Below are 11,680 nucleotides of genomic sequence, written 5' to 3' on the forward strand. Positions count from 1 at the left end.
GGCTATCAACCGTCCTTTGCACACCTATATGAATTTTAGAATCAGCTTGTTAATCCCTAGCATGCACTTATGCTTTATTAAATATATGGATTTGCATCTAAACCGTAATGCATCCTCCAGTCTACAAATATAAAGTATATTTTTATTTATTTAAGAGTTTTGTACCAGGCCCTTCTTTTAAGTCAAAAATGCAGAGAGGAATAAAACTGACAAGCATTTTGGGATATTATAGCAAGGAATATATTCAAAACACAGATAGTCAGAATTACCACGGCAAGTGAAGAAGAAGCAGCCCATTTAGTCCAAGGAGGAGATTAGAATGCTGTCTTTGATGTCCTGACACTTAATCAGACCTGTCAGATGGGCAGGAGGAAGCTGTGAACTGTTCCAAACTGTGCAGGTAGCGGGAACGTGACGTCTGTGAAGCAGGACAGAGTTCTAGAGTTTTCCCTGGAAGTGAGAGCAGCTGGTGTCTGAACTCCATGGTTGGGAAGGTGGCTGGAGAAGCGGCTGGGCAAGGGACGGGAAGACCTGGCAGCTGTTTGGCCTGCATCCCGGCAGCTTTCCCTGCCGAATGCCTTGGGTTTTCTGTTGTGGCCGTGCTCCCCAGCCAGCATCTTCGCAGTTCTTTTCTTCGCCAGCCTGAATTTCCAGCCAGAAGCTTTAGTATGGGGCCGTCTTATCGTTTTCTTTTCTTTCTAATGTCACGATAGCCTTATAGTTAGAACATTTTAGACCTCCTGCCCACATGTTATTTCTAGTAACAGAAGTTGAAAGCCGCCCTTTGCTACCTGCTTGCTGGAATAGGAGCACTCATGGCATAGAAGGAGCTACTTCTAATACATGCATCATTTTTCTTGACAGCCATTTTACTGTGTATCAAGCTGGCCTTGAACTTTAGATCCTCCTGCCTCTGTCTCCACAGAGAGAATTCTGGGAATATAGGTGTGTGCTACCATGCCTGACCCAATCTTCATATTTTCTGAAAAATATCAAACCACAAGAGACATTTGTCTGTACCCTAGGAAACATTTACTTAAATGTGCTTCAACCCTTGCAAAACCCAGTGAGGCTGGTGCCGAGCAGAGAACAGTAGCAAGAGAGCCCCCCCTCCCAGCCTCCGTGGAGCCAGCTCCAGCCTAGAGAAATGGAGAGAACCCACAGGGTCCGCCCTCCCAGGGACAGCACTCGAAATCAAGTACACACATCAATCAAGATGATAATTCTCATCCCTAGCTAATATATAATCAAATATTAACCAAGCTAAGTCAAATGAGTTTTTAGTTTAGCTATGTAAGTGGAAAGCAATCTTGAGGTCTGTTGCACAAAGAATTCCCGTTCTGTGGTGCAGACGCGAATGAGTGGGATTGGGAGATGGGCTAGGTGAGTCATTCTGTGGAGTGCTAAGTCACTGCTCAGGAAGACCAGCAGAGGGGCTGTGCAGGCTCTGGCCTGTGCGCTGAGCCATTGGGAGTAACGGACAGCAAACCCCTGGAATAGTCCGGTATTGGTTTTACTTAATAAAATATTTAATCATAAATGTCTGAATTCTGCATCTCCCACAGGAAGTTATTTCTGTGCCCACTGACAAGAATAATTTAGCAGTTTCATAGCTGAGCGCTTAATTACTCATAATTGTGAGGGATAAGATGTGATGAATTCTTCCTCCACGGACTTACTAAATATTTTAACTAAGTAGATGACTTCAAGTAAATTAAGCTAGTGAGGTCATTTATTACATTGGTTAAAATCAGATTAAGTAATATTATCTTGTCTCAAATTCCACTCGACAGTAATCCACGTGTGACTTCCTCTCCTTGACTAAAGCTGCATTGCTGAGATAGGTAGCAGATTCGAGGACGTGTGAGGTTTGTGGAGATTTGCAGTGTTTTTGCCTGAGTCATTCAAGCCCCCTAGTTCCATGTGGAGCTTGTTTGTCACACTGTTGAGAAGTCCTGACATCTCTTGCTCCATAAGAGTACAGTTTGTCCTGTGTGAGACTTGGTGGTAGACTCACCTTTAAACTTGGCTAGTGAGCGCTTCAGGATGCCTGGTTTGCAGTGGGGAGAGCAATCAGAAGGCTGTACGACGAGGTAAAATTCAGGGAGAAACTAGAAAATTCTCCATTCAACTTGTAGTGCAAGAAGAAGCTTAGGTTGTGAAGTAGAGGAGACACAACTGCACACACCCGGTGAGCGTGCTCCTCCATCACTGCAGCAACAACCCTGTGGTGTCTTCAGAGGCCTGGGAGCCTCCTGCTTCCCATTAGGGAAGGGGAAGCAACTCATCTCATTAAGTTAAGTTCTTTCCTCCAGTGCCTTATTTAGCTTTAGTTCTCTTCATTCTCTTTCCCTGGTGATTTGGGTAAAGTGTGTGAAATCACTAAAGGTAAAAGGTTGAAGCAATCCCAAATTTAATAATCTATCACCTTTAGTGTATGTGTGTAATTCCCAGCAGTTCTCTGTGAATTCATTAGAAGACAGCAAGTCATTAAAAGTTAATAAGAAACTATTTGTTTCTGTGAGTGTGAATAAAACCACCGAGTAAATCTGACATCTTTTTCTCAGTCATAAAAGACTTGCTCTTAGTCTGTCTACATTTTCTCCATCCCTCTAGGCTACTCCTGGATGGAGCCCCTCTGATAGCTATCCACAAGGCCAGGTACTACAAGAGAAAAGATGGCTTAGCCTTGGGACCAGGACCATTTGTGACTGCCTTAGAGTATGCCACAGACACGAAAGCCATGGTGGTGGGGAAACCAGAGAAGACATTCTTTCTGGAAGCCTTGAGGGATGCTGACTGTGCACCGGAGGAGGCCGTCATGATAGGAGACGTAAGTACAAGGCCCAAAGAGATGTCCTGTAGCAGCCTTCCTGTACATGGGCAGTGTGTTCTTGTAAAAACAGAGATGTTGTGTCTAACATATCTCCATAGAGTCTCAGTGTCTTTCTCTCTCTCTCTCTCTCTCTCCATATCTCTCTCTGTGTGTGTGTGTGTGTGTGTGTGTGTGTGTGTGTGTGTGTGTGTATGAATGATTTATACACCAGTCAGTTAAATGTTTAATGTATCCTGCTAAGGAAAACCCCAATACAGATCTGAACATTTTTTGATATAGCTTCTGTGGGAAACAACTTGTACCAAAAGAATTCTACCATTTTTGCCTTTTTAGTATATATTTATGAAAGAATTGCCCAATTAGTGTGTCCAGTAGTTAGGGATACTTGCCACTTTAGCTCTTTTCATAGTGGGGAGCAGCCTGGAATGAGGGGAAGCCCTTAATAGTCACCTGTGGTGATGATCACCTTGCTTTTGTCCATGTCGATGAGCTGGTATTATTTCCTATGTGTGCCACTTGTGGTAAGTTGGTATGAATGGTTTGTTTTAGCTCTATGTGCCAGCATGATAGGATGGAAGCAGCCACTAAGATTGTCTGGGCCAACCCTTAGTTTGCACATTAGGAAACTGAAGCCCAGGGAGGTGAGTCTCCTACCTAGCACAGCTGAGTGTAGACCATGGGGTTTAGACTCCCCTAGTTTCTGAGTCCATGGTGGTGGAACAGTTCTGGTGTTGTCTTCTTCTAGAGTCTTCCACTGAAGTTGATAGAACGCTCATGGAACTGGGTTATAGTTTGAGGAACTATGGCTTTTGTTCTACCTTTTGCTCTTGCAAAAGTTCTTCTGCCTGAGTTCTCCAGACAGGTGTGTGTCACAAGTTAATTATCTGGGGCTGACAGGAGGGGCTGGCCAGGGAGGGCGGGGAGCTGCAAGCAATGTCCTCAGCTGTGTGCCGTTGCTGTTGTCCAGGAGAGAGGTAGGTCCTCTCCTCTATGTCCCCATCCGCATGCCCTCAGCAGGGAGGATTCGGATGTGGTAACATAGAAGAAGGTCTTGGGTGGACCTCAGAGGAAGGTTTGGCATTGGAAAATCATTTCCAAGAACTATTGTTAAATAATAGGAACCATTTTTCTTTCTAGAAAGAAATTGTCTTCAGACATGATCTGATAAGTGAGTGTGCTTTCAAACTTGAGTTGGCAGGATGGACTGCCCTGATGCTTCTCCCAGGCCTTGACTTTTTCATTACCCCATGTCCATTGTCAACAGTAACCAAGTATATGGTGGCTGGGTTTCTGGTTTGGGGGATGTTGTGTAAGATGGAATTTCACTGTGCTGCTCAGCTAGCCTCAGACTTTTAAGCTCAGTCAGTTGTCCTGCCTCAGCTTCCTGAGTATTGGGGCCACAGGACTGTGCACCATACTCAGCTCCACTGAACATACTCGTCTCAGTGCAGGGAGCTCCCTCCAGGCTGCTGGGATCCCCAGTGTGGAGTGAACGCAGACAGTCTGCTTGCGTGTGGCGCTTGACTCGATTCTCCCTGGTTGGCTGGACTTCCACAAAGATGCAGGGTCTCGTGGTTTCCTTGAAAAGGATAGACAGGTGTATGAAATCCAGAGACTCGGCAGTGTGTTCTGTGCTGTGCTGGGGCTCCTGCTCTGATGTTCGCCTTCTGCCCTGATGATGCTCTCCAGCTTGATTTCCTCCTCAAGGTTTACAGAGATGCTTTAACTCTTTGTACTCATGACCTTTTCTTGCATTTTAAGAATGAAGAAGAAAAGCAAGGAATTTCGGGTAGCCAGTGCAGTCCAGTCGGCTGTTGGTAGAGTTTGTTGGCGGCTGGGTGAAGACTGAACTAAATGTCTTTGTGTTTTCCAGGATTGCAGGGATGATGTCGATGGGGCTCAGAACATTGGCATGCTGGGCATCTTAGTTAAAACCGGTATGTATTTCCTGTATAGACCCTTTCAGAGATACGGATAGAGAGGGGCTCGGTGGTACATCGTTAACCTAGCACTTGGGAAGCTGAGCGGAGGAGCGCTGTAAGTTTGGACCAGTCTGGCCTGTAAACACTGTCTCCCTGAAACCCAGAGTTGCCAGCACAACCTTTGCAGAAGGACAGAGCTTTCCGCTCTAGTTCTCTCCCTACCATCAGCAAGCGGGAAATGAGTTCAGGATTCCAGGAAGAGCAGCGAGGGATGCTGTGCTGCGAAGCTGGAGCAGGCTAGAGGCAGTGCGTGCTCCCCAGAGACAACCACACAGTGGACAGTTCACCGTTGCAGGACGTCCCAGACACAAGGGTCACATAACTAGTCAGCACATGGCTTGATCCATCTCACATAACTAGTCAGCACATGGCTTGATCCATCTCACATAACTAGTCAGCACATGGCTTGATCCATCTCACATAACTAGTCAGCACATGGCTTGATCCATCTCACATAACTAGTCAGCACATGGCTTTGACTAAGGGTCAGAGTAAGCAGGAGGCCTGAGGCGAGCTGCTCAGAAAAGAGCTCACTCTGTGGGCAGCACAGTGAGGACGCGCAGCGTTAGGAACCGGCCTGCTAATGCCTCTTATGCTCCTATGTGCTCACTTTGCATTTTTTAACATACATGTAGAAGACATTTTCCTTTTCTCTTAACTTCGGTTTTAGTGATCAAAAGTTCAGAGGACTGAGACTGTAGCTCAGTGGAAGAGTGCTTGTCTGTACCAGGCCCTGGGTTAGAATTTTAGCATCATAGGAAAATAAGAGTTTGCAAATTGCTTCCACCAAAATTAGTTTCCTTCACACAGTCTGTCAAGTTTAGGGAAGAAAGGGGGATGCCTTTTTTAGGTTGATTCAGTTGACCCAGTATTTTGGCAGCAATCCAGTGGTTAATTGTTCTGTGTCCTGGTCAAAGCCATGTGCTGACTAGTTATGTGAGATGGATCAAGCCATGTGCTGACTAGTTATGTGAGATGGATCAAGCCATGTGCTGACTAGTTATGTGAGATGGATCAAGCCATGTGCTGACTAGTTATGTGAGATGGATCAAGCAAGGATCAAAGTGTAAATTCACAGAAGAGTTATTACAGGAACATGACCATGGAACTCTGACCTCTGAAGAGCAAGGTTAGCAGAAACAGGTGACTGGAAAATGTCAGACAGCTGAGTGAGAAGGAACAGGGCTGTGTGGCTCAGGAGAACGCTTGAGCCTGTGCGCAGACCATTGGGAGCCTTACAGACAGGGCAAGCCAGCACTTCAGAATCAACCCAGCATTTCCTCCTCAGGGGCATTACAACCATGATGTGATGCAGGCAACAGGAAGCAGGGATAAGTCAAGAGAGACAGCCTCTCATACGCTCCCTTTGTTTCCTTCTCTCTTCCCTCCCTTTGAAGGAACCTGAAATAACTTTTGCTTTCTGTTATTCCATGAACGGTTCCTCTTTCTAGCTCACATAACTGAGGATTCGTAGCAACCGCCAAGACTGGGCCTGTGCATCGCTGTGAATGGCCTGTCTGCCCTGACCTCCACCTGCCCTGCTTTTGTTGTTTTTGTCCTAAAGAAGCCAACATCTCAAACATGTAATCAGTAAAGCAACTATGGCCCTCAAGAGAACAGGCCCATTGCTACTATTGATGTTAGTTCTAAACCACGAGGCCAGCCAGCACTGACTAACTTCCAGCACAGCACAGTGGACAAGCTCTAGTCTTCCCAGTATTTAAGATGACTCTGAACATCTGGATTCATATTCAGTAATAAGTGCTTCTTGTGGAGCGCCCTGAGCAATGGTGTGTCTCAGTGGGAGCATGGGTCCGTGGGCAGTGTTCCTCTGTTCAGATGATCAGGGTCTGTCCTGACCAGAATCTGTTTCTCTTGAGCATGTGAAATGCCCATCTAGAGAACAGTGGCATGGATGGCCCTTTATCTTACAGCATCAGCGCACTGCCTTGCTTTCTCCCTCCTCATCCTTACTGACCCAGTGCCTTCCTGGGTAGATTAGGCTGTGAGTTAGGCAGAGGTGCTTCATTCTTTCAGTCAACACTGTTGAGCACCAAATTGAGTCAGGCACCATCATGTGGGCAACAACTAGACATACAGCTGAGCACTGTCGTTTGAGTCTTGTAGAAGCCCTACTTTGTCTCTGGTCGGGCAGAAGCGCTCCAGAAGCCCGTGGCTTAGACACTTATTTGTCCCTTAGACCACTGGATCTAGAAAGTAGGTGGTATAGCCGTAGTCAGCCTTTGACATGCTAAGTAGAAGCCCTGCCTACTGGTTTGCTCTTAGTGGGATTTAGCTTAAGATTTAAGCAGCAGAGTTTGCTGAGTGGAGCTGCGCCTTGAGGATGTGAGGGTGAGTGCAGTGTGTGTTAATGGCCCCTAGACTCCATGCTGGTTCCTTCGCTGGAAGAGCTCCAGTAGGACAGTACAAGAGCCATCTTCTGCAAAAGGGAGTCACAGAACACACTCGTTCTGGTTTGTGAGGGAAGCTAAATTCAGGAAAGGAAACCTGATAAAGTGGAGCAATGAGTAGAGTCATAGAGAAGGAGAAGGAGAAGAAAAGAGAGCAAAACCCAAGCCCTGCAGGCCTTAGGCAAGTGCACTCTCCTCTCACTGGGCCTGGCTACCCCCCACCCCCACCCTTCTTCCTACTCATTTTTTTAAAGACATATTTAGGGGCTGCGTATGATGTGCCCATTGTAATGTTAGGTACTAGGAATCCATTGGTGTGTAAAGGAGACAGTCCCTATTCTCAGAAGATTTACAGTCTCCATAGCTGCAAGACAAGCAAATGGGTAACTACAAATTATAAACACTATAGAGGGAACTGGATGCTCAGAGAGAAAGAGGACATTCAGAAATGATTGGGCCCAGTAAGGCTGTGAAAAGGGACCTTGCTGCCTCCTGTGCAAATGTAAAACCTCTCCAGTCCTGCACAGACTGGCTCCTCTCCTCTCTGGGCCTATGTGCTGAGTTGTGTACCAGGCCCACAAACTCCTGAGTCACAAATTAGGCAGCACTTGACATCTGATTTATATCTAGTCTTCTGTTTTAAAAAGTATTGATTTAAATTGCCTGCCTATATTGAAGGTCAGAGAGAGAGTGCTTCCATGATTTGAAGGAGACCTTAACTGCGAGGTGACTGTTCCTAGAACTGTCCATTGTAAAAAACCAGAGGGCCGAGAAGGTGATACTGTCACCGTTGTCTGGATTGCTCCTTTACCTCCTGAGGTCTCAGGAGAAGGTGCTTTTGGGAGAGGTGGAGCCTTGACTCCCTGGTGGTTGTGGGGTGCTCCTGGGTGTGGGGAACCTGGCATTCTAGCTGTAGCCTTTGTTCACTGGCTTTACCTTCATTCCAGGGAAATACAAAGCAGCAGATGAAGAAAAAATTAATCCACCTCCCTACTTAACTTGCGAGAGCTTCCCTCACGCTGTGGACCACATTCTGCAGCACCTCCTGTGAACCAGCATGTGTTGTCTGGACTGGATGGATCCCTAACAAGGTGGCATCAGTAGGCTGCGCCATCCAGTGCTGATCCTATTTAACCCTTTCATTGTGCATTAATTAGAAAGAGGGGGATTGGATTGCAGCCAACCCTAAACCTTGCTAATCTCTTTTGTTTTATAAAAGAAGATGGGACCTGAAGAAAGGGAGAGCTGAGATTTTGTGCCATTCCTGTTAAAATATTCATCAGGTTCACTGGGCTGGAGGAGAAGCTCCTGTGGGCGCAGAGGAGCAGTAGCTCTCCACTCCTCCGTGGTGGAAGTGAGAGGATCCTCTGTGAGCATGACTGACTCACACAGAGATGCACTGGAAGGTGCATTAGGCTGTCAGCAAGATGCCAGAGTTGAGCCGTGAAGCTCTGCAGACAAGCCACAGAGAAGCAAGCTAGCAGCAGTGTGGCGAGCCCTTCAGCTGAGATCCAGTGAAGTTGCTTTAACAGATGTGGAAAGCCAGATCTTCCACTGTATTCCCAGCGCAGATGACTTTTTTTCTGTTCATTAGCCAGAGATGACTAATTTAAATTTAGAACCCGAATTTAATTTAAAATAATATTTCCATTAATAACCTATTCATTGCAGATACCTATTATACTGTGTAACAGTTGTTTTGGAAATTTTATGTAAAATTAAAACTATCAGTATTTTACAGATGTTTTAATTAGACATTGTTATTAACAGGAACAGTGCAGAAACCAAAATCAAGCCTTTAATGTCTTATAGACCGTGCATTTCTGAAGTTAGTGTCCCCCGGGGACCTATTAACTGTGCATTTGCAAGATTTCATTATTTTTGCCTCTGACACTATGGGAGAAATCTTTTAGGAACTATTGGGACAGATTCAGGCTTTTATGTACTTCTTACTACAGTTGTAAAATGAGATCTCGTCTCGGTGCCTGGATGATTCTTCTCATGTTATACCCACCCAGATGAAGGAGATGAAGTAGGGAATGGCTTTCCTGCTGCATTTGCATGCTGTGCCAATCCTCGGCCGTGGCAGTTGTTTTACGGGGCTCTTGGGCACTGAATTATTAGGATAGAATCGTGCATCATCACAGTGCTCACCTTATTGAGGCGCACACTGATGTTAATGAGCTTCAGGCTTTGATGCTTGTTTAGAGCTCAGCTCCGTCTTAGATGGAAGGGAACAAAGCTAGGGAAATGGTGTCTTAGTGAGTGCTCTGTTCTTGGCTTTACGGATGCCCTAACTTCGTACTCACACACTGGCAGGTGCCCGGTGCTCTGACTGAGAGCACGTAACTCACCTCACCCCCTTCTGTGCAGTATTGAACATGGAATGTAGGAACTAAATACTAAGGACTTAGCCCAGAAAACCTCACAGGAGCAAGCTCGATGAGGGTTGGTCTTGAAAAGCTGCATTTGGATGAAAGCTCAGCCTGAGGGACAGCACGCTGCTCAGAGCCTGGGGAAGGGGACACATCCTTATGCGGTCTGGGATTTGGGAGCCAGGGTTCGTTGTTGATTGCTCAGGAATTACCAGGTCCTCTGAAGCTGCTGCATACGCACTGCTGTGCAGCTCTGCTCATTGCGGGAGGCTTCTGCCTCAGGGTTCTCTAGTTGAGGAGCTGAGGGACACTGCTGAAGATCACTAGGAAGACTGGAGTCCACGTCCTCTCTGCTGACTTCCCCACCTGCAGGATGGAACGAGGCGGCACAGTGTCCTGCCCAGGTGGTACTATAACAGTGCCCTCAAGAGGTCCCACATCTCTTCACTGGACAAGATCAAGTCTCACTTTTTATGTCTGCTGCCACACAGGCAACTGAACCAATGGAAATGAACTAAACGTCACTGGAAGTCAGTGCTAGGAGAGGAGACATTTCAGTTTCTGTCACAGATGCCTAAAGCGAAAGCTCATTAGATATTAGCCTACAGTACTGCTGATGCTCTGGAAACAGGACAGGGCTAAAGCAAGGAAGCTGGAAATGGTCCAGGTGTATCATGCTCACAAGATGGAAGACCTCAGCCAGGCATCCAGCCTGGAGCAGCAGCCGGCTCCAGTGTCCCGGAGAACCATGGCAATCTTAGTTAGAGGTATTTCCTTAACATATTTAACATACATTAGGGCTTGGTAACTGGCCTGTCCACAGAGAGGCCCAGGAGGATAACTCAGAAGTTTATCTTAGACTCGATAGAATCGGAAACACTCCAGTAACTCTCAGCTGGCTGGTCATCTTGACCACCTGGAGGAAATGTGATCCAAGTGTCTTTGGAGCTTCCTTTGTCAGCTGTCTTAGTTTCTTTTCTTGTTGCTGTGACAAAGTGCCTTGATAAAGACACTTGAGGGAGAGATTCATTTTAACTTTTAGTTTATAGTACAAGTCCTTCATGGTGGGGAATTCAAGTCAGCAGGCGCATGAAACAGCTGTCCACCCCCACTGGGGAGTGCACATTCTCACTGCCTGGGGCCTTTCTCCATTTCTGCAGTCCAGGGTCTCCACCAGGAAGTGGTGCCACCCAGAGCACACAACTGTCACCACCTCAGCAACATGAAGAAAATCCCCCGTAAGGAGCCCAGAGTGATTCCAGATCATTTCAGAACAGCACTAACCATGGCACAGGCCACCCCATGATTAGAGGGTTGTGTTGATATGAAAGGCTGTATCCACATTGGTCTCACAATTACCTGCTCCTGGGCCAGAAAAGGCACTAAAGACTTTGGGAGAAGGAAGGCCAGTGGGCGCAATGGGAAATGATGGGTATCGGAAGCAGTGAACACTGTTGTAGAATGTAGAGCCAACCTCTTGGTGGCCAGATGTGCTTCCATCACACCACACACACAGCTGCAGGTGGGTGCAGCTCTACCTGCCTGCCATACCACATCTGTCAGAGCCTATCATAGTGACAACAAGGGACCACCTTGTGTGATGGCTCCACAAATGTCCCCTGGTGTGATGTCAGATACCACCTTGGAATGATGGCGCTGTCATTTCACCTTTAATCCCACACTTTAAAACTCCAGTATCCTGTAGGGTGGGGAAGGTGGAAACATCCCTGTATTTATTATGTTCAGTTAGCGTTGGATCAATGGCTCCAGTAACATGAAATTAAAGTCCTTAGGCACCTGCAATAAAAAATTTTTAAAACTGCATTAATCTATTTGACCAAACCCTCCAGCATGAGTGGGAGGGTGAATCCCTTTTTCTTACTACAGTCATTTGCATGGAGCCATGCTTACATTATCATGTTTAGCTGTCATAAATCACAAAGGCCTTTTCCACATACGCTCATGAGGGCCTTGCTGGCTTTGCCATACCAGCCATCAAGACCTACTAGCCAGACGCACATGTCTGTCTAAGAGGCAGCAGATCAAAAACTCTGAGTAGCTTCCACTGCTCATTTT

The 11,680-nt window shown here is 46.5% G+C and overlaps 1 protein-coding gene across 3 annotated transcripts in view; it reads left to right on the forward strand.

Annotated features, from left to right (window-relative positions):
* Positions 1–9,737, forward strand: part of Hdhd2 (haloacid dehalogenase-like hydrolase domain containing 2) — a 28,057-nt gene extending 18,320 nt beyond the window's left edge. For all 3 annotated transcript variants that reach the window (NM_029826.2, NM_001361227.1, NM_001039201.2), the window contains exons 5-7: positions 2,617–2,833; positions 4,710–4,773; positions 8,177–9,737. In NM_029826.2, coding sequence (NP_084102.1) covers positions 2,617–2,833; positions 4,710–4,773; positions 8,177–8,280 — 385 coding nt within the window. In that variant the 3' untranslated portion in view covers positions 8,281–9,737. The remainder of the gene's footprint in view (positions 1–2,616; positions 2,834–4,709; positions 4,774–8,176) is intronic.
* Positions 9,738–11,680: the final 1,943 nt, after the last annotated feature.

Source organism: Mus musculus, chromosome 18 (genome assembly GCF_000001635.26).
Source record: "Mus musculus strain C57BL/6J chromosome 18, GRCm38.p6 C57BL/6J".
NCBI classification, from domain to species: domain Eukaryota; kingdom Metazoa; phylum Chordata; class Mammalia; order Rodentia; family Muridae; genus Mus; species Mus musculus.